The sequence below is a fragment of the Salvia splendens genome, chromosome 20 (assembly GCF_004379255.2).
Source record: "Salvia splendens isolate huo1 chromosome 20, SspV2, whole genome shotgun sequence".
In the NCBI taxonomy this organism is placed as follows: domain Eukaryota; kingdom Viridiplantae; phylum Streptophyta; class Magnoliopsida; order Lamiales; family Lamiaceae; genus Salvia; species Salvia splendens.
The window spans coordinates 4029863-4053433 of NC_056051.1; the positions used below are offsets into that span (position 1 = coordinate 4029863).

General features: G+C 40.9%; 3 protein-coding genes across 6 annotated transcripts; 1 reads left to right on the forward strand and 2 right to left on the reverse strand.

The window, feature by feature from the left end:
• Positions 1-10234: 10234 nt before the first annotated feature.
• LOC121782914 lies at positions 10235-14816 on the reverse strand. Of its 2 annotated transcripts, none has more exons than XR_006046475.1 (7): positions 13061-14816; positions 12471-12526; positions 11830-12102; positions 11493-11729; positions 11260-11379; positions 11050-11174; positions 10235-10920 (listed from the first exon to the last, which is right to left on the reverse strand). XR_006046475.1 is itself a non-coding variant. In XM_042180915.1 (7 exons), the coding sequence occupies exons 1-7, from the start codon at positions 14724-14726 to the stop codon at positions 10903-10905; spliced, it is 2499 nt and encodes an 832-aa protein (XP_042036849.1). In that variant the 5' UTR covers positions 14727-14816; the 3' UTR covers positions 10235-10902. The 2 variants fall into 2 exon arrangements, 1 of the variants encoding a protein (XP_042036849.1); XM_042180915.1 differs by having other exon boundaries at positions 11050-11178.
• A 1619-nt stretch (positions 14817-16435) lies between these two features.
• On the forward strand, positions 16436-18336 carry LOC121781804 (probable receptor-like protein kinase At1g11050). The gene has a single exon (XM_042179502.1). It carries the CDS (start codon positions 16436-16438, stop codon positions 18299-18301), a length of 1866 nt encoding a protein of 621 aa, XP_042035436.1. The 3' UTR covers positions 18302-18336.
• A 1492-nt stretch (positions 18337-19828) lies between these two features.
• On the reverse strand, positions 19829-23121 carry LOC121781803 (cyclin-A1-4-like). Of its 3 annotated transcripts, none has more exons than XM_042179498.1 (10): positions 22767-23121; positions 21965-22343; positions 21740-21876; positions 21565-21657; positions 21340-21473; positions 21088-21240; positions 20815-20998; positions 20600-20734; positions 20456-20515; positions 19829-20141 (listed from the first exon to the last, which is right to left on the reverse strand). In XM_042179498.1, the coding sequence occupies exons 1-10, from the start codon at positions 22971-22973 to the stop codon at positions 20046-20048; spliced, it is 1578 nt and encodes a 525-aa protein (XP_042035432.1). In that variant the 5' UTR covers positions 22974-23121; the 3' UTR covers positions 19829-20045. The 3 variants fall into 3 exon arrangements, with proteins under 3 accessions (XP_042035432.1, XP_042035435.1, XP_042035433.1); XM_042179501.1 differs by having other exon boundaries at positions 20440-20515; positions 22767-23100; XM_042179499.1 differs by lacking the exon at positions 19829-20141 and having other exon boundaries at positions 20270-20515; positions 22767-23099.
• Between the last annotated feature and the right edge of the window lie 450 nt (positions 23122-23571).

Genomic DNA, 23571 nt, shown 5'->3' on the forward strand with positions numbered 1-23571 from the left:
TTCACGAAGCATTTGTTGATCTTGCTCACTCATAATCACAGCTCCTCTACGAACTTCAGTCCGTCCTTGTCTTGACGTTTCCGGCTGTTCCTGAGTTCGTTGCTGACTTGGAGTAAGGTTTTGAGCAAGTGAATCAGGGGTTTGAGCTGGAGTGTGACCATCTGTTGACGGGAAATGCCTAAGGAATCTCTCTATTGAGGGACGCCGGGAAAGAATGATGTCGTACCGAGAAGCCTAGCGCCGCAATGACTTCACGACTTGTTGGCAAGCCGAGCTCTCCAGCGCATTGTTCCTCCGGAGTACATGATATTCCTCCCACAGTTCGTCAACTCGTTCCTGAACTTCAGAGATGGTCATTCCCCCACGCCTGCAGATGAAATCCTCATACGCAGTCCTCTCAGCGACGGCAGTGTTCAGCTCGGCCTCCAGATCCTTCTTTTCGGACTCTAAGTCCTTATTATCGGCCTCCAGCTTCATTGAACGAGCCAAGAGTTCGTCATTCTTCATCTGGTCAGCTATAGCTCTTTTCTCAGCTTCGTCTAAAGCCGAAAAGTACAGCCGCTTCCAGTGAAGTACCTCCAGCTCCTTGAGAGTTAAGAATACAAAGCAGCTACGTCAGTTCGGCATTTTAGCTTACCGAGCAGGTAGTAAACCACAACAGGAGTAAGAGAGTACGAAAGGCTATACGAAGACACAAGAGCAGAAAGAAGAATTTTTTCATTCATAAGAAAAAAATTTTTTTACACAAGGGCTTCAAGGCCGTTTTACAAGAAGGAAGAAACTAAACTAAGAGAAGGAAGACGAAATCATACTCCGCTAGCTTCGTCTCCGCCTTCTCGGTGAGGTTCAGCTTCCTTCTCCTTGTCTGCTTCAGCTTCAGCCTCGGCCTCCCTGCTCTCCCCAGCCTGCTCGGCGCCACCGTAGCCGATCTGCTGCGCCTCCTGCTCGGCCTGCTCATCGCCGGTCTGCCGCTCATGCTGCTTGGTCTCACCCTCTCCATGGAAAATTGGAGCGGGTGAAACTGACCCTATGGAGGCAAAGATAGCCTCCATGTTCTCATCGCGGTCAGCTCGGCAACTACGAACTTGGTCTGCAGAAAGCAGGACCGAGGACGAAGCAAGCTCCTCAAGCACCGGCAGACTCTGAAGCCGAGCTGCTATCTCTCGGCCGTACAGCGGCAGGATGACTTCGGGACCCTGCTCGGCTTTATCGGTCATCAGTTTCAGCAGATCACCGACAAAGGCTGAAAATTGGTTGCTCAGAAAGAGTTTCTCCGCGAAAGCACGGAGAACCTCCCCTTGGGCAACCACGGCAGCAGCATCCCTCCGTTTCGTCTGCTCTCGCTGGATGACGAGCTGGTTTTTGGCAAACTGAGCTTCATCCTGGGCCGAAATCCTAGCAGCTCTGGCCTTCTCAAAGTTAGCCTCAGCCTGTTCGGCCCGATGACAAGCAGCCGCCAACTTCCTCTGCATCTCAGCATAGTCATTGGACGCTTTGGAGAGTTCAACGGCGACGAGTTTGGAGAGCATATCGTTCCTCTGGAAATGGATAAAGAAAAAAGTCAACAAAGGGGCCACAAAAATACAGGAAAAAAGCAAGGCCAGAAAATCAAGAAGAGAATTCACCTCGGCGAAGTCCGTGGGCCATAAAAACGGCTCACAGATATGTTCCGAAGGAGGCGCCAAGACCACGTCTTTCTCTGGCGCTCTCGGGGGCTTCTGGGCCTTCCCCTTCCCCTTTGCCGAAGTCGACTCCGGCTTCTTCGGATCCGAAGAGGTTTTTTGCCTCTTCGGATTCTTCTCGGCATCAGGCGCCGAGCTGGTAGCCTTCTCTTTCTCCGGCTCCTTAAGCTCGGAGGATTTGCGGCTCATCTTATTCAGCATGTACACTGCCAAAAAGCAAGAAAGCAAGGTTAGTTTTCGCCGCTAAAGCAGTAAAGCATAAAAAAGAAATCCTCACCCTCAGTTTCTTCGTCCGAAGACGAGATATTGAACACGAGGTCGCCCTTGACGAGCTCAGTTTCCGAGTACTGTTTCCTAATCATAGGAATCTTATTGAGCTCGCCCTCGAGCTCGGCCAACGGTTCTAACCGAGGATGAGGAATCACGGACTTCGGCCCTCTCCAAGGAAAGCCCGGAGCCGAAGTCCTATTATAAAAAAAGAAACGGTTTTGCCATTTCGGCCACTTGGTTTTGCAGAAGGCCCTAAAAGGCTGTAAGGGGATCAAGTAAAACCAAGATCCCTTCCTTTTAAACTGGAAAAAATTAAGGATTGCCCGCAGAGACAGATCCTTATCTAGCCTACGGAGTTCGGCAGCAAAAGCCGACAAGTGCCTCCAAGAATTCGGAGTCACCTGACCTAAAGGGAGTTGAAAAAAATCAAGAAGCTCTACAAAAGGTGGGGGAAGAGGGAAACGAAGCCCGCATTCTAAGCAGGCTTCGTAAACGGTGGCATAACCCTCCGGCGGGTCGTTAGCCCTATGATCATCGTCGGGAACCACCGCCTTCCCCCCGGGAAGAAGATATTTTTCGTGTAGAGATATCACGGTGTCCTTACTCAAGACGCTGTGAAAGTATTCTACAGTCTTCTCCCCGGACTCTTTCCGGCTAGAAGACCCCTTGCCCCCTTTCCTACCGCTACCTAACTCAGAAGAAGAAGAAGAAGACATGGTTCTTACTCTTCGCAAAATCTGAAGAAATTCTGAAGAAATTCTTGAAAGCGGAAGGAAATTTTTACGCAAAGGAGATAGAGTGCAGAAGAAGCAGTCGCAAAAGTGCTTCAATGATGAAGAAAGGAGGTATTTATCAGATTCGGCGAAGATTTCAAAATCGTCGCACCGTTTCGAATCCCACCTTTTCAGGATTCAACGGCCGGATTTTACTGTCGCATTTAATGCAGTCACGTGCAAGGCACGTCCCCTGACATCAGCCTCCCCCTTGCCTTTATCCAGAATGCCGAAGTGACTCACTTCGCCGAAGTGATTCACTTCGCCCTTCGGGGGGGGGTAGTGATGGGGTGCGTACTAAACAAGCCCAACAGCAATGACGGCCCATCAGCCCAAAGCCCAAGGAAGAGTATGAGTTCGGCATTACCAAAGAGTTCGGCCTCAGCCTACAGCTCGGTAAAAGCCAACCAATCAAGCTCTGCTCTCAGGTCGGCATCAAGCTCTACTCTCAGATCGGCAACCAAAGCAGTTCGGTCTCAGTATTCGACCGAACAAGGAGTTAGTGGACCCATACAGGATTTCCACAACTTCCAACACACCAGCTGATGGGGTGCGTACTAAACAAGCCCAACAGCAATGACGGCCCATCAGCCCAAAGCCCAAGGAAGAGTATGAGTTCGGCATTACCAAAGAGTTCGGCCTCAGCCTACAGCTCGGTAAAAGCCAACCAATCAAGCTCTGCTCTCAGGTCGGCATCAAGCTCTACTCTCAGATCGGCAACCAAAGCAGTTCGGTCTCAGTATTCGACCGAACAAGGAGTTAGTGGACCCATACAGGATTTCCACAACTTCCAACACACCCACTACCACGTGGTGTCAACTCAGGCCACGATCGTAGGCCATGACCTACGCTACATCCACGATCTTAGGCCATGACCTACACGACATCCACGACTTAGGGTGGTGATGCAAGCCACGATCTTAGTTCAATATATAAATAGAACTTAGATCTGATAGAAAAGGTTAAGCTCTCTAGAGATAAAATATCATATAGCAAGTCTGTGTTGTAAGCTGTAATCCCAGATCAAGCAATACAATCTTGCCCTCCCTTCTTCCCGTGGACGTAGATTTACTTCAGTAAATCGAACCACGTAAATTCATTGTGTCGTAGTCTTTATTCTCTACCAGCATTTACTAACATCAGCAACTCGCGGATTCATCACTGTAATAGTTGCTTTGTGTTAACCATAGATTTGTTATAGTAATTAATCACCACCTAACCATAGACATAACTTTGAGTATGTCACAACTCATAGCTATAATATAAAAATCTATATGGGTTTTCTTTGATGGTTCTTTCCCGGAACGTTTAGGAGCTCGAACCGCATAGTACTATGTTATAAATAGGACTAATGTTTACAAAGAATGATAGAAAGAATGCATCTATGACCAAGATCTGATATCAGTATAAGTGGGAGATCTGAAAGCATGTTTTGATATTTAGACAAGAATAACAAAGAAAGTTGGTTAGGTTCAATGAGAGCCACTAGCAAAAAATTTTGTATCTAATTTTCAATAATCATAAAACAAGTACAATTTCTTTTAGAATATTATACCATTCTCCATGTAAAATATAATTGTATTTTATCATAAATCTTAACTTACTATCTATATTTTCATATTGCATAATCTAACTTATTTAAAATAATTTCTATATTATATTACAATGAACTCTATTATTCAAATATAAAAAATAAACGAAAAATTTATTTATTAAACACATTGATAGTTTTTTTTTTCCTTTTCTCTTTTAGTAATGAACTTGTAATATACCCATTAATTCGACTACACTTAATTGGCCCCTAATGATAAAAGATAGATTTAAACATTTGTTAGGCCATCTGCAACGCTGTCTCTTATCCGTCCCTTAACCGTCTCTTAAATTACTATTCTTGGGCTCCATTGTACTTTTTACTCCATCTCTTAACTAAGGGACAAAACCTGCAACCCTCCATCTCTTATCCGTCTCTTAACCATCTCTTAAATTACTATTCATTCATTTTCATTTTTTATTTTTATTTCCGACAAATTCAATTAATAAAAACACATTTCATTAAATAAAATAAATATACAACATAAAATTCTTAAAAAAATAAAAAAACATAATTAAAAATCCTAAAAAAATGAAAAATACATAATTTAATTTCTTTCGCTCACTCTCACTAAATTCAAAATCTTTAAAGCTCAAAGAAGCAGAAGAACGACGATGATGTGCGTCTACCGGTTGCCAAATTTTGCCCAAATGTGCTAAATTAGATCATCTTGGAGTTGGGCGTGGGGGGTAGAGTCACGTGTCCTTGCTCGAATAGACAACTGTTCTTGTATAGACGGATGCACTCCACTGCGAGGCGGACTACTTGCGGTAGAGCTTCCGGGGGCTTCAGGGTCGAACCAGTTTCCCTCCTCAGGTCCTTCGTCTTTTTTTTGGACAATCATGTTGTGCAAGATTATGCACGTATACATGATGTCGACCATACTCTCCATAAACCACGTACGAGCCGGGGCTTTGATAGTGTTGAAGCGCGCTTGGAGAACCCCGAACGCCCTCTCCACATCCTTGCGAGCAGCCTCCTGCTTCTGCGCAAAAAGAGTCTGCTTTGCGTTCACAGGCGTGCTGCACGTCTTCACGAAGGTTGGCCACTTCGGGTAGATGCCGCCGGCAAGATAGTACCCCATTTTATACCGCCGGTTGTTAGCGATGAAGTTGATGGCCGGCGTTTTACCATCCAAAACTTCGGCGAAGAGGTCGGATTGGTGGAGCACGTTTACGTCGTTGTTCGATCCGGAGACCCCGAAGTACGCATGCCAGATCCATAGCCGGTAGTCGGCAATGACCTTGAGTATAACGGTGGGGTGGGTGCCTCTGTGGCCGCTCGTGTACGACCCCCTCCACGCCACAGGGCAATTCTTCCATTGCCAGTGCATGCAATCGACGCTCCCGAGCATCCCGGGGAATCCGTGCACTTCTTCGTGAAGGTGGAGCAGAAACTGGCAATCTGTCATGCTTGGCTTCCGGAGAAATTCGTCGGTGAAGGCTGCCCGGACGCCTTTGCAGAATTGGATAAGCACATTCTCCCATTGCTTTCTCCAATGTGGAGGTATTCGTCGAACACATCCACCGTTTGTCCAGTCACAAGGTGACAGATTGCTGCAGTACATTTCTGCAGCGTCGTGTGGCTGGGACGGCCGACAGCGTCGAACCTTTCTTGGAAGAACTCTTCCCGGGCTAACAATGTATTTGTTGATGTGGAGAAATAGCAGTTTCCGCATGCGGAAACGGCAACAGAAGTAGGTATCTCCCCAAACCGGGTTATCGCAGAAGTAGTCGCGTACTAACCTTGCGGCAGCTTACTCACGGTTACGATGGATGTAAGCCCGAAAGCGTCTTTGGGGCGGCGCGGCTTCCTCCGCCTCCCGGCGTCGATCTTCTTCAAGTGATTCTACCATTATTCGACGCATTTGCTCATATGGATCCATTAGATCGATTAACTTTGGGGGAAGCATAAAAGAGTTGATTTGAGATGAACATTGGAGTGGAAAAAGAGATTATTTGAGAAGAATGTGTGTTTGTGTGTAAAATGAAGATGACATAGGAGTATTTATAGAGTAAAAAAATAAAAAATAAAAATTTGGAAAACGGTCGAAAAACGGTAATATTACCGTTTTCGAATTAAAATTTTTTTTATTAAATAAATCATTTTAAAAAAATAATTTATTGCGTCAGCGTGACGAAACCCACTCGCGGGCCGGCGAGTGGGCGTCATGCATCACGCTGGAGGGCGCCCCGTCGCGCGCGGGCTGTCTCGGCGGGCTGGGGACGAGACGGGACGCTGCAATGCGTCCCGCGCGATTATGGAATAATCTAAGTAGTTCGTTTGGGAAATGAAGTACTCCCTCCGTCCCAAGGAAGATGACCCATTCCTTTGGAAGCACAGAGTTTTATGCAATTATATTTTGTATGTTAAGTGGAGGGAGTAAAGTATGAGAGAAAGAATAAAGTAAGATAAAGATATTTCCATTTATAATAATGAGTCATCTTGGTTGGGATAAACTAAAAAGGAAAGTGAGTCATCTTTAGTGGGACAGAGGGAGTATAAGGGATTTGTTATTTCAAGAACAACAATTATCAATATATCTTTGTGAAGTATAATTTGTAAGATTAAGTATCAAGAGGCTACAAAATAATCTTGCAACAAGATTAAGTATCAAGAAGCTACAAAATAATCTTGCATACAGCCACTACTAACAAAGTTTGCAAAGATCAATGTTTGGTGTGTATCCAAAAATAGTTGCAAGACCAAAAACTCCTCAAAGCAATCATTTTGGCAGAGATGTCTTTGGTATTACAACTATTTTTGGATACATACCAAACATTGATCTTTGCAAACTTAGGTTAGTACTGGTTGTATGCAACATTATTTTGTAGCCTCTTAGTACTTAATCTTACAAATTATACTTCACAAAGATATATTAGACTATTTAAATCGATTTTTCTCATGGCGTCGCAACAAATAAAATCATGTCATTAGTAGAGCATTTTGACTAACCTTATCAGCAAGAGCTGCCTTCTTTACAGCCTCGTCTGGCACGTTCACTCCCGCCCAACCAATCCATCTTGTCTCGATCTCATCGATCCCTACAAAAAAAATCGAAGCAGCACGAAATAAGCAAAAAGTAACAATATTGTTGGGATAAACGATCGATAAAACAATAGCAACAAAAAATGTCAACACAGTATCAGCAGTTGATGTTGTGTTGACATTTTTTGTTGCTACTATTTTATCATTTGTTGATATTTTCCAATTGTCCAGATCATAGTTTGGAGCTTGTACAATATTTAGAGTTTGCATTTTATCACTGCCCAATTAAATTAATAATACAAATGATTATGTAGTTTATAAATTAAATAATTATATGTGTAATTACATAGTGTAGGTATGAATATTAGTCAAGGAATACTAAGGTGACAATTCTATTCGGTATGTCACACCATAAACTTTTGAAAATGAAAATATAAATAATCCCAATTCCAACTAGATATATAAAATATGGAAACACTCTAAATATAAATTAAATATAAATATGTAAACCATTTATTACTATATGGAAAGTTTATGCATATTCTATTTTGATACACTATATATAAAATTTAGACTTTTTGTTGATTGTCGATGGCCGAGAAATTGCGTGTAACGATTTTGAACTCCTCAATCAAATACTTTTTGTGGCAGTGCAAGCCGCTTCATCCCTCTCCTTTTTAATATTTGGCATTGACCTTAACAAATGAGAGTGGTTGTCGTTTGATAATAAGATGGTGTGTTATCCGTCTCCACCAATGTTTTAAAAATCGGACCGGACCGGCCGGTTCGACTGGTCGGACCGCGAACCGGTAGGTAGTCGGTCCGGTTCACCCCTTTAAACCACCACTGCATTGAATCGCCGTGAACCGGGGGAACCGGCCGGTCGGACCGGTTGGACCGTGAACCGGAAACCGGTTTTCTATTTTTTTTTCAAAATTTGACAATTTGCTAAGCTCAAGCCTAGAGCTGATGGACCATTCAAAGTTCTCAAACGCATTGGTGAAAATGCCTACAATACAAGATTGAACTACCAGCATCGTATGAGGACACTTTCAATCTTTCTCCTTATTGGGCTCGGGACTAAAAGAATGGTTGGGACAACAAACATCCATCTCTTTCGTACTTTGGATACCAATATAACCATCGAATGCCAACAGGCGTCTATTATTGAATTGACCCGACCCGATAGTACCCGTTTTGGGAACGTCCAGTGCCAAAGTCACTGAATGGGTAAGTCGCCAATCCCTGGACTATGTAATGTACTTTATCCTTCCGCCGAGACGGCCCTCTTTTTTTTGTTTTGTTTGTTCACCGCGGCACGAACGACAACTCCAAACGTCACACATCCGCCGCTTTGGCACTGAATGGGTAAGTCGCCAATCCCTGGACTATGTAATATACTTTATCCTTCCGCCGAGACGGCCCTCTTTTTTTTGTTTTGTTTGTTCACCGCGGCACGAACGACAACTCCAAACGTCACACATCCGCCGCCTACCTACCGTTTAGGTGGCACCAGCGAGATCCAGCTAAGGTAAGGTCGTGTCGCGGCTGCTTTTAAAATTGTTGTTGGTAGAGGTTGAACTCTTGACCTCTCTTCTAGTTAAGAAGACCTCTACCATGAAGACCTCTACCACTCTACCACATTGGCTCATTGAACAATTTGAACATTAAATATTTTTATACATTAACCATAAATTTTATCTACAAAAACTAATAATTCATTTTAATTTTATTATTCTTTAATATAATTGTTAATTATAATATATATAATTATCATCCTTTATATTTTATGATGCTCTACTTACCACCTATATTATTATTAGTACCATATAAGATTCATTATTTACTATAAATAAATTTTTTATATTACATACTTAATTTATATACCCTAGCTATTGACATTAATGAATAATCTTATCTAAACTAATTAATAAGTACTTAATTCGTATTTAATTATATATTATTTTATGAAATAAATTTTCTTAAATTAATATAAACATTATCTATTTTAATACATGAAATATTAAATTTTTTATCTAGACTAACTAATATTAAATATATATATCTGAATATATTTACTAAATTTTAATATTATTTATATTTATAAATCACTAATTATCTATAAGGTTTAATGTTTTGTGTTATATTATTAATTGTAAATCATTTACTAAATTTAATATATTTTTATATATATTTACAACAGTAAAACGGTTAGGCCGGTGGTTTGACCGGTTGGACCGGTTGAACCGTGAACCAGTAACGTTGCCGGTTCGCTTGCCGGTCCGATTTTTAAAACATTGCTCTCCACGTTCCAACTCCCCTAATCACTCATTAATAAATTTAGGGTTTTCTTCTTTTTATTTGAATTACTACTTGTCTGACTTTGTTATCAACTTAATAAACCACACCACTGACACGGATCTAGAAAGTAAAAATTGTGAGGTCGGATATAATGCATAATTAACAATATTTTTAATGTGTAAATAATTATATTTTAAAATAATGTATTACTCCCTCCGTCCCATAGAAATAAGCCATTTAGAGTTAACACGGATTTTAATGTGTAATTAGTAAAGTGAAAGAGAATGAGAAAAAATAGTTGAAATTGTGTAGTGGGTGGTGAGACCATAAATGATAAAGTAAATGAGAAGAATAAAAAATGTTACCATAAATGGATATGAACTATTTCTATGGGACAGACGAAAAATGAAATATGGTCTACTTCTATGGGACGGAGGGAGTATAATTTAAAGTGTTCATTATCTATTGTTATATTTTAAATATACTAAATAAAACGGTAATTAAAATTAATTTAGTGAAGCATATTAATTAACATTTTTTAAATATTTTACACATTGAATGAGTTTAATCTAAAATCAAACAAAAAATTTGGTCTATATAACTACGCATTTAATATAAAAATCAAAATAAAAACTAACAACCCATCTTTCTCTTTTGAAATATAAATATCAAATACTATAAGAATACAACTTAAAAACAGTTTTTTTTTTTAAAAATACAATTTAAAACAAATAAAAAAGGATTCTAGACTTACAATACAAAACAGGGCACGCTATCTCTACTCCTAATTCCTTCTTATAATTTCTCCTCTTCCTCCATTTTTCCATCAACTGTGATATCTCTATTTCTCTCTTCTTTTGGGGTCGGACGAGGAGTTGCAGTGGCTCGGCGGCCGGTCACAGAGGTTCCCGGTAGCACTCATCGGCCGGTGGTGGGGTCGGCCGACCCCATCCGACTCCACCTGAGTCCATCATTGGACCACACAATAGTTGATTCAAGATTCATGCAATTCTTAGGCTGATTTCATTATTATATCCAATGATTGAATAATTAATCTTTATATACAACAAAATAAATCTCAGGATCAAGTATTTAAAGAGCAGAGCCGAATGAGAAGCAAAACACCAAAGATTGAGCTCGGATTAGCTCAGAGATACAACGGTTAATGACTCGAGCACCATACGCTATGAAGAGCTGGTTGAGCTCGAGCACCAGAGGGTGACCGAATATTACTTGGCAGTCCCGGTTACTTGGAAACCACAAGATCGATGAGAAAAGACGATCGAAAAGCCCTTTGCTACACTCCATAGTAGACCTGGTTTGTCACAAGTTGCAACACTTCAATACATAAACATCATATATATGCAGATTTACTCAATTTAGGAAATGCAAAATTTGATTTTCTCTTATCAAAACTGATCATAGCAATTAACAGAAAGGGTACCTTTATAATTCTATCGGCTTGGCCAACGAATAGCTTCCCATGCCGATACAACAGAGCCGTTATTGGGGAGTTGCAAGCGATAGCCCCTAGAGGCACGACGTCCACCCCATCCGCAGCTTCGGAAACTTGCTACAAATCAATTTCACATTCTCACATCACAAATCAAAGACTATATACTCTACAAGTTCACAGAATCTGAAGAAATCACACCTGCACATTGATTTTCTTGTCCCAGCCCCCGCTAAATAGACATCCCCCGTTTGTTGCGACTGAGAACACAGAACCCTCGTGACTACGTGTCGACTTCACGAGGACATCATCGTGCCATATCTGGAACAAGAAAATGTACTTGCCTTATCAGATTGACCAAGATACGACAAAAAAGTGCATTGGAACGTTTATACACGAGATATCATATGATAGAAAAACAAGACGAGCTTTACCGTTATGTTACCGTTGTCATGACCAACAAACAGAAAATTGTGATCAGCAGAAAGAGACGAGACTGGTACTACGTTTCCAAGTTTGTCTTCCCCTAATATCGTTAGAGGACTGTGATCACCAAGAGACCATAATCGAACAGTCCCATCCCAGCTTCCACTGTATAGAATGCCATTGCAAACGATAAGTGATGAGACTACTGACTTGTGACCGCTCATAGCACAAACGAAGCTATGATCCTGAACAATTCAAAAACACCGTGGATTTCAGTTCAACGCACCCAAAATCTGACTTATAGTTATATATGTCTGGCGACAGTAAGGGAGCATGTTCGAATACCTGCAGCGACCATGCTTTTACTAATCTGTCTCCACTGCCGGTGTAGAGATAGTCAGTGCCAGAATTTGCCATTGCATGAATGCCACTATAGCGCCAATCCTTATTCTCGTGCACCTTTTTCATTGGCACTTCGGAAAAGGGAAAAGTAGCACCCCAGATGCATATAACACCTTCGTTATCACCACTGATGCACAATTGTTGTTCACCATCCACAAAAATAACAGACATAACTTTATGCTCGTGGCCTTTAAACGAGTGAACATGAGTGAAGTCCTGAGATTAATCCAAGAAATTATCATAAGCCACATATTCGGCACCAAGAATAATAGACGACAAAAGAAAAATCACAATCAACCACATCATGCATACATCGAGGTAAATAAGACATAGTATAATCTATTGTTTTTGCATCTGCTATGAGAAACTACAACTGTATAATATTATACCGAACTAATTCTAGAATGTTGTTATTAACAATAATGAGAAAATTTTACTGTGATATCATATAGGTACAAGTTAACCAGGAACCAAAATTTCAACCCTCAGGCTCTTATCAGAGATGAGTTTTTGCAATGGTTTATGATTCAAAAAGTGGCTATTTTAACAGCTTAATTCTGTGAAGAATTATTTGAACTGTGTACCTCCAGACACCATACACTGACTATCTTATCGTATGAGGAGCTGAAGAGGAAACCCCCTACACAAAAGATAGAGCGTAAATAAAAAAACAATCTTACACAAGCAAACTCAAAAGCTGTAGCTAAAATTGAGAAAAATGGGAGCAACAAAGACAAATAGTACTATTTATATGGACATAGTATCAGCCTTCCCTTATCAAGTAAGATAAGCCAGCTAGGTCACAAACTGCAGACTTGAAACAAGTCCCTGAATCTGGCTAATATTTACTCATACTATGAAGCTATACTCTTTATGAGATTTTCAGGGGTGGGGGGGTGGGAGCACATGGCAATGCCAATGATATGAATCTGGTCGAAGCAGCAACACGAGCGTTATTTAGTGTATAGATAAACATGTTCTAGCAGGTTGCAATGTGAATTTAAACATCAATTTGATAGTGCATATGTGTTTGTGAGTGTGTGTTGTACGTCCGTACTTGTGTTATCCATTGTAGAAATTAAAAACCATCATCGTTTGTGGCTGCAGAAACTAAAACAATACTTTGCAAATAATGATAAAACAAAAGGCACTTTTAGAGAATGGCAAGCGATACCTCCGATAGCTAATCCTGTGATGAAACCAAGATGACCTTTCATGTCTAGACATTTGAAATCACCATGAGTGATCCCATCAACTACATCTCCTTCAACCCTCAATCTCGCATCATCTCTCTCAGCCTCTTCTTCTCCCTTCGAGCCATGGCCCGTTTCATCAACCATGCAGCATACATCACCTAGTACTATATAACCACCCGATTCTTGATTCTTGTGCTCATTTTTCAAGGTGAATACAATATCACACTGAGGTTTAACAACCAACCCCCTCAAGCATTTCCATAGTTCAGTTGCAAGTGGCCGATGATCGGGTTCTAACCCCAGACTTCTGCACAAAACATCCAGCAACGAAGCAAAATCTGATCCCAGTCTTCTCTTCAATAACGCAGAAACTTTCCCCATCCAGGCTAGGTACAAACCATCATAATCAAAACCCTTTTCATCTTTAACAGCATTAACCACAGAATGCAAGAAAGACTTCATTTCTTCCTCAAAAGAGCTTCCAACAAGAACCCAAACCAGCAAAGAAGCAAGTGACCAAACATCTGAAACAGGACCGACTTTAGACACATTTCGCGAATCTAACTCAAACCCCACATTCACAAATAACTGCAACAACACCTCAGGACTAAGAAACACCGAGTTTTGATCCAAGAACAAATCCTTCAAACCAAATTCCACATTCTTGCTCACTCCCATACCGCTTTTCAAAACCTCGCTTAAATCTACACAGACTCGACCAAAATCATCGAAACCAAGACAATTCAAACTCAGGTAACCAACAGTTAGCCCCTCTAAATGCAACCGCATCAAAATCTCACATGTCTCAACACCAACCACTCCCCAAAAACTAATTTCATCAGCAATGAGCCTCTCCTCTTCATCCTTCCTTCTATTAAAAACACAATCAATCAAACTAGACGAAGCAAGCTTCTGGCAAACAATGTACACGCTCTTATCCTCCTCGTTACACCAAAACCCAAAGGCCTTCCCCACATTACTCACTCTAAAACAAGCTTTGAAAATAACCCTCAATTTATCCCTCTCATCTTCTCCCATCCCCCACAAAACAGTCAGAATTCTCGACTCATAGCTTGGCTTGATTATCCCAGAATCAACTTCACCTCCCATAAAAATCCCAACTTTAATCAGACCCACATGATCATTCTCTCTCAAAACACACCCCACCATACGATCACTCTCAAAACACCTCAAAACCTTTCCATCCAAAACCCCACCATAACTATCCAGAGGCGTTCCTCCATTCAAAATACAGTCTTTTGGGAGTATCCATCTCCCCCATTTGTAATAGAAATCGTAAGGCCACGGCTTCAAAACAGAGGGAGATGAAACCGATTCTGCGCCGCCAAAATCGGGCGGAATTGGTGTCTTCTCCTCGAGGGGGCGGCTGCGCTGGAGGAGGGAGGAGAAGTAGAGGAGGTCGAGATTCTTGGGAAGAGAAGAGAGGGAATTTGGTAATTTGAGGAGGAGGGTGCAGACGGTGCAGCGGATGGTGTTGGAAAATGGGCGGGGGAGAAGCTTTAGGCAGCCTTCGCAGGTGGTGTGGCCGCAGCCGAGGACGCGCGGGATTGCTGTCGTGGCGTCGTATAGCTGCAGACATACCGGGCACTCCGGCGGCTCCGCCGGCGGATCATTGACTTGCATATTATATTATGCAAAAATAAATATCAGAATATTTTGGAAATTTGATTGAAAACTTACTCTGTTTTTATCGTCCCTGTTTACGATTTTGCCCTTGGCCACCGGCCATTCGAGTTTTACTTATAATATACTATGTATATATACAGAGATATTAATAAAAAATGGATGCACCGCAATTGGCAAGTGGTCCCACCTTTAAATCATAGTCAGTTATCAAAATTTTCTAGTATGTATAATTAAACAATTTTGCTTTGCTTATGAAAAATTTAATTTTGTTACTAGGTAGAATTCTTTTTTTAAGGTCAACACATAGTGTTTATATCAATTAATCTTGATTGGATTAAATTTGCTCGATATGCATTTAGTTCTTGAGTATTAGTACATATCTAAAAACAATTCGTTATTTTTAAGATCTTCAAGACAAAATATAAAAGTCTCTTCCTACGACTAATTTTGATGACAAAACCATCGAGAGATTCATGCAACTATTAACAGTGGTAGAGCTAAAAAATTTCTTCTTCTTGGACCCCCACTACAAAATTCTGGCTCTGCCACTGAAGGTAATGGTTCCATGTCGGAGACTTCTTACTATTTTGCATTGACCCCCAACAAATGAAAGTGATTGTCATTTGACCCCATCGACGGATAATAAGATGGCGTGTAATCCGTCTCCACATTCCAACTCCCTTCATTTAGATCTCAACATTAACAATATTGATCTCAACATTCACAAAATCACAAAATTTCTCAAAGTATGTATTGATTCAAAGTGAGTCAATTAATCATGGGCGTGCGGAGTATTATTGAAACCATGATTATTGTGATCTAGTGTTTGAGATAATAGAATTTGATGGGCCTAATAATCTAAAATTATTCATTCACATTCCATAATGTTTGAGTTGGGAATGATAGCTAGAAAAATCTTATTCACAAAGTATTAGCGATTTGTGAATGATATGCTAAAAACATTCAGTTCACAACCAATAATTTTGAATCGTGATAATAGCCTAAAACATTACTTTACAACAAAAAATATTCAATTCAGTTTCAATAATTTTAAATCGTGAATAATACCCTAAAACATTGATTTACAACAAGAATCTCAAGTTGTGACACCAATTCATGAGTGACATGGTCATCGAGATGAAAATAAGAGACCAAGTGCAAGCTTATACACTGCAATCAATCAGTCCTCAAAAGTGTTAGGTTTAACTATCGTTATTCTATTCATTCCTTATTAATTGAGTCATTTTCTTATTTTTGTAAGTGTCAAGCTAATTGAATCATTTTTAATAGACTAAACATTTTCATTCACTATAATTTCAAGTTGTGAGTGTTACCTAAAACTCTCATTGTGCAATTATTTTCCAAATGATAGGCTAAAAATATTCATTGTATGAGTAATTTCTTAATTCTAAATTTCAAAGTCCACTTTAATCTTACAAATCAACCAAACTTATCGCACCAAATCCACTCCATCTTTGAATTGTTGGATGCTTAAGCATCAAAACTTATTTAAAATTGCAGAACATTATAAACGTGAAGTGTGTCGGTTTTGACCGTTGACCAACCAATACGCACGCCTTTGACTTCAAATTTAAACTCCTTTACCCAAAAATGAACTTTTCTACCGCCACCCAACTCTGATCTTAAACACTAATCCTACCAATTAAAGTATTAAACAAACATGCAAAATGCAAAAACAGAACACAATGAACATTTTCTTCTTTTTCTTCTTCTTCATCTTCTCCTTCTCCATCTTCAATTTCAACGCAGTATCAGCACATGATGCATCATCATGCCCTATCAACTTCGACTACGTCGAAACCCTCCCTTGGGACGCCTCGCTCTGCCGCGACCCGATCCAAACAAGCTGCTGCCAGACTCTCCGCAGCCTCTTCGGCGTCGGCCTCGCCCAACACCTCAACCAAACCTCCCAATTCTACCTCCCCACCGCCACGGCCTCCTCCTCCTGCATCGCTCAATTCGAGCGCAAAATCTCCTCCATGTCCCTCACCAGATCACTACTCCCACTCTGCTTCAACGACACCGCTGAGTTCGCCATCACCAACTCCTCCACCGCCTGTGCCGGAATCACCACCCTGCAAGACTGGGATCTCGAGGCGGACGAGGCCGCCCTCGTCCCCCTCGAGTCCGCATGCAACGGCGACCTCACCGGCCTCACCCTCTGCAGCATGTGCCTCGACGCCGGCCTCAAACTCACCTCCCACCTCGTCTCTTCCCATCCCAACTCCACCAAATGCTTCTACTTCACAGTACTCTACGCGGCCGGCGTCGTCAATGGCTTCGGACCTGTTGATATCAGATCCGCCGCCTGCATTTTCGGACTGCCTGTGTCCAGCACTGGCAGATCTGGACCAGCAAACCACAGAACCAGAAGATTCATCTTCGGGTTCTGTGGGGGCCTAGTGGGAATCTCTGGGCTTGTGATTCTCTTTTTCATTTACAGAAAGTGGGACCGGAAAAAGAAACAAGATGTTGTTCACCAGAGCTACGTAGCATCTGTGAAATCTATAGTCCTCCCCAACGTCGGAGCTAAGTTTTTCGAGCTCCGTGACCTGGAGCAAGCGACCGATAAATTCGCAAAGAGGAATCTAATCGGACAAGGCGGATTCGGAGCTGTCTACAGAGGAACTCTGCCAGACAACAAAACAGAGGTCGCAGTGAAACAGATTTTCGAAACAGAAGAGAGCGATGACGATTTCATAAACGAGGCTCTGATCATTAGCAAGATCCGGCACAGGAATCTTCTACCTCTCCGTGGATTCTGTGTCGCGAGCGACAGATTCCACGGAAAGAGAAGATTCCTAGTCTATGATTACATGCCAAACGGCAGCTTAAACGATCACATATTCATCGACAACAACAACAACAATGATAGTCTCCTCTCGTGGCCTCAGCGCAAGAACATAATCCTCGACATAGCGAAAGGGCTCGCGTACCTCCACTATGGGATCAAGCCGACGATCTACCACCGCGACATAAAGGCAACCAACATCCTCCTCGACACGGACATGAAGGCCAGGGTGGCCGATTTCGGGTTGGCAAAACAAAACCTAGAAGGCCAATCCCATCTCACCACGAGGGTGGCCGGGACCCACGGCTACCTAGCACCAGAGTATGCTCTGTACGGGCAGCTGACAGAGAAGAGCGATGTGTACAGTTTTGGGATACTGATTCTCGAGGTCATGAGTGGGCGGAGGGTGCTTGATGCCTCGAAGAGCGAGAGAATCTTGATCACGGATTGGGCGTGGGAGCTGGTCAAGGCCGGGAAGGTCGAGGAAGTTTTCCACGGGGGCATAAGGAGGGAAGGGCCGAAAGGAGTGATGGAGAGATTCGTGCGCGTTGGGATCCTCTGCGCGCATGTCATGGTCGCGCTTAGGCCGACCATTGAGGACGCGCTGAGGATGCTTGAAGGCGACATTGACATCCCTCGTCTGCCTGATCGCCCGTTGCCTCTCGCGCAACAATGTGTGCAGATGCAGTTTAGCTCGTTCAGTTATAGCACAAGTGCAAGTGAGGGGTCAAGGGTTGCTAATTGGAGTAACACTAGTTGATGAGTATTTTGGAATCTTTGTATTGCTTCTACATGTATAGTAGTAACACACATTGTACAATTATAAAGAGGAAAGCATTATATATTGAAGATTTATGCATTGAAATTTGTTTCAGAGAGTAACAAATCTGGGAAAAGGGCATAAAAACTGATTGGGGTTGGACCGGAATTATATACACCTTCCAACTTATTCCCTCAGACTTCTGATGTGGGATGGGTTTTCGCATTCCTCGCATTCCTATTACCCTTTTTATAGTAGTATAGTATATTGAAATTTCAGATATTTTTTTCCCTTAGTTCGATTTGCTACACATGATGTACACCAATATATACAAGGGCTAGAATTTTACTACAGTATAATTTCACATACGATTCATCTTCACTCCATAGACACTAGGAAATCTATCATCAGAAATCTACAAATCATCAAGAATCATAATTGTAATAAACATATAAAATCAACATTCTTAGCATAAGGGGAAATCAGAAATCAAAATGCTGATATAGTCATGACAAAAAGGGTCCATAAATAACATTACATGATATAACACAGTTGGTTTTTCTAAAAATTTATGAACTTCATCACCGGAGCTCAATACTCACTAATCAAAACGAGCTTACGTTCTCCATTGCAAAAGTCTTGAGAGGAAGAAAGCTTGGCGATGTAATGCAAAAACTGCGAATACCGGATTTTAACTGATAAACTTCTTCAATACTATTAGTTTTAATGCAGTATAATGTTGCTCCATATTCCCATTCTAACAGGATGGAACCATCTTCGAAAACTTTGAAGGGGCGAAGATAAGGTAAATAACTAGAAAAATCACCCTTGTAGATTCTGTGGATGCTGAACTCTTTTGTCCATGATTTCTCATCACCATATTCCTTCAACAACCAGATTTTAATCTCATAATTAGATTCGGACTCATCATCCCAACTCTCACACACACATAAACAATCCCTCAAAACAGACAATCTCCCCAACTTGCAAGGAAAATCAAGAGGAGCTGAAGATGAGGATTTCAATTACCATGTTTAATCTCATCGCTTATTTGGCTGTTTTTTTTTTCTTAAAAACTCGACTTGTTACAATGTATCTTTGCCCATTTCCATATTGACAAAGTTATATTGTATCTCATGGTTAATCATCTCATCGCCTTAATCCCTATAACTAATCTAATAAGACAATTCATATTTTTAACTTTATCTCATATTGTATTTTTACCATCCTGTTTATCAAATCGAACGTAGCCATAGTTTTTAATTTTAGTCACTCTTCCAAAAAGTAGTCATTTTCTACTTTGGGTAATATGGTCAACTTTTTATTTGCTCTACTTTTCTCTCTTTTATACTTTAATATTTTTATGAAGTACTACTTTCTTCCGCGGAATATAGTTTTGTTTTGGATCGTTTATCAAAATTAGTTTCTATCAATTAATAGTTAGTTTTTTCTCTAATAAGGTGGATCTCAATTTTCCACTAACAATAATTTAACAAGTTTCCACTAACACTTTTATTTTACTAATTTATAATATAAATTAATATTTTATTAAGTGAGTTAAGTAAATGAAGAATAAAATAAAAAATGAAAAAGAGGAAGAGAAAATAAATTGTGTACAGTGAGTCATGTACAGGGACTCTAACTTCGTCCAAATTCCAGCTGCAGTCGTCTCCCTCGACCCGTTGTCAGTCAAACACAAGATGATGACACTGTGAGGCTTTTTCCATTATTTCTTGTTTCCTGATCAATGATTTCTCATCACCTTCTTTAGTGGGCTTCCCCTTCTCTCCCTCGCTTTTGATTGTATCCGCCAAGACCCCAATGTCGTTTTTCCTATTAACTGGTTGGAGAAGTAGAAGATACAACTGGTTGGACTAGGAAGTTGTGGACTAATATTTAAGTGATTTTTTTTTATCCCCAGCCATTAAAATAAGGGGATAAATAATAATGCCATAGTCGTTTTACATGTAATTTTGCGTGAGCTCAATTTTGTATTTAAAAAAAAACCAACATCAAAAAGAGATCATAACAACATTGAGAAATCTCAAGATATCTCATCTATACATTAAATGTTACAAGGCTAAAACTGAGTTACAGCAATGAGCATTGTAGGTGTTGCAAGTTGCAACAGAGACTACCTTAGCTGCTGCTTACATTATGGAAGTACTCTGTTGGTATTGATGGAGGGCAGCATTTCTTAGCCACAATTTTGTACTGTTACACAAAAACAACAATTGTTAATATTATCTATCATTTGACATAATCATCAAATATCCATTACTTCAAAAACTTGCTCACCTTATGCTGGCTATACTTCTCCCTAATTGCAGGCAGGCTTGAATTGTTACTGTTGCAGCAAAACCCGTGTAGCGCCAGCACACAGTCGCGTAACTCAAAGGGTTGGTAGAGGGTGTAATGCCTCAAGGTAGCATTCTGCATTCATATCAACACGGATTAGGAGGGCACGACATATATGCCTAAAAAACATCTGCATTTCTCAAAAATCAACATACCCAAGGCCTCTTAGTAGGGAGGAGAATATATCTGGCCAAGAAAATCGATGAAGCTGCTATCAAAGATGGGGCAAAGCTCAACATACTGTACTCTAATAGAGAAAGCTCTGCGGCATAATTGGCCATGCACTCCAATTGCATTGCAGGGGCCTCGGTCACCTCTTGTGCAACTCGAACAAACCTCCTATAGATACATTAAACAAATGCCAAATGTTAGTATTTCACTCTCAAGGCATTATAATCATCATAGGATATGTATTACAATGTGATTACCTCAAGAAACATTTAACCGTTGGCGCGGTCATTTCAAATTTCAAGAAATTCAAAACTGTAGATTCCATTTGCAGCACCTCTTCCTTAACATATGTGTTATCTGTTATATAGCAGAACTCCTCCACCTGAGGTGCACAAATCTCTTCATACTTCCTGCACAATCACACAATCATATACATAATCAGAACTTGTCAATTTATAAGTGCACAAATATCTTGATAAGGGAAATGGTAAGAGGCGAAGAGGGCTTACGATGCAATCATCATGCAAGCTACACCAAGCAGCTGCAATCTTTGTCTGTCCATTACATATCCGGAGAGATAACGATCAATATAGTTCACAGTCAGGTACAATGTGTCAGGAACAAGTCTGTATTCCTCAGCTACCTGTGTGGTTGCAAGCATTTTTCCAAGAAATGAATACTTATACAAACATGATCAACAAACTTAATTGACATGGTAGGAAATGAAAATGAACCTCAATAAGCCAATCGATGAGAATTGCTCGCATGCTGGCATTGATATCCTTTTGCACTCTCTCCATGAAGCTAGCAGAAGGCCTTTTCTTTGCCTAACAAATTAAATTGGATAAGTAACCTGCCATTGATTAACAAACTCAAACTACCTAAAACAGAGCAATCTCGAATCAATACCTCAGATGCTCTCAAGTGCTTGTATATATCACAAGCAATGGTTGCACAGAGCTGTGGGTCTTCTAGATTATCATCAATGTCGACAATCTTGTCAATGGCTTCCATTGCTGTCACCACATCTCGCTTGCATATAACCTCTGCAAAGATATCGGAATACTTTAAAATTGCTTCATCAAAACACAGGTAGCAATCCATGATCAAGCAAATTCACAGACAAGCACACACCTGCTATATCCATGGGTTCTGAGATGCAAAGCATGTTTGAAGCCTTTCTCTCAATAGAATCCATTGCAGCTAGATCATTATTATCCACATACTCGACATCAGGGCTTCTCAAAGAATCGCAAGTGGACATGGATTCATCCATTGAAATAGAGAATGAGTCTGATTTGTCCAAAGACAAATTCATGCTGTATGAGACAGTATCGGGAACAGCCTTCGGAATGGCTACATCCCTCTTGACTAAAGACGAAGATCTACCCGTAGCAACCGTGTTCTGTTTCACAGAATTGATTGCCGCAGGCTGAAAAACTCCATAGGAGCTTCCATTTGAGGAAACCGAAGATCCTTTCTTTATGCTCACATTTTTCTTGGTACATGGCACCTACATTAGTCAAGATTCAATTGAATTAGTCCCAAGAAATCTCAAAGCAGAAAATTTTGAAATGGACTTTCTGAAAAATTGAACCAGAAGAAGCCTTGTTCAAGAAATGATAAAACATTCATTTTCTTTTTAAATAAATTGGCAGCAGCAACGAAAAAGGAATTCAAGAACAGTAAATTTTCAGTTGTGTGATTCAAAAAGGAGTACTGTGTCGTTGTTTAAACCCTGCTCCAGACACCTTTAACAGAGAAAAAGTAAAACGCCCAAAACAAACTCCAAATTTGAAATTAATTCTTCTCGAATCGAATACAGAAAGTAGAAATCACATTCAAAATCCCCTAATTCAACAAAACCTTTAGAAAATCAAACAAAAACAACCACATTCCGACGTGAAAATAAACGAACGGAGAAGTTGACACGTACAATTTTGGCCGATTCTGGGTTGGAAACCCGGCCGGAACTGAAGGAACCGGATCCACGCCTCTGATTAGTGACGTTGGAAAGCGCCGGTCGCTTCTTCGCGGCGGCGGACGAAGACGGCTTGCCAATATTATCGGAAGCAAAAGCAGAAGCGTGGCGCTTCGCCAGAGACGAAGTCGTCGACCTCCTCACTCCCGCGGAACACGCCATTGATTGCAGAAAGCAATGGCAAAGTTTAAGAAAAAAAAACGAGGAAGATTGAATTCACCCCAAAATCAGGGCTTTCTTTAATTGCAGAGGGAGAGAAATTGAGACGCAGTGTTAATAAATAAATGGCTGATTTTGAGCGGGCAAAAGGGGCTCCGATTTTGAATTGCGGATCGATCTGGGCCGTCGGATCAGGTTCGGGTATTCGTTAGGAGCGGATGATAGTGGGGCCCACTGGGAGCTGTGTTTTCGAATTTGCATGGGAAGTTGGATGGCTGGGCGGTGAGTGAAGGAGCTGATGTGGCGGGGTTTGATTGGGCTGTGAGGTCACGGGGATGTGGGTTTAGGAGAAGGGTGTGTTTAATTTGAATTCGAATTTGGGGATGTTGTGTATTGGGAATGTTGTTTGTATTAATTTGTGCTCTTTTTGCAGCAAGTTCAAGTCATTTATAGTCCCTTATCATGAGGATTAGGAACAAAAATGTAATACGACAATTATTGCTTTTAAAATTTATCGGGTTTGAATATGTCGTTGACAAGGTTTTAAAAAAATACAATGTGATATTTTTTTTAGATGGGCGTTGCAGTCTACGTCGTGATA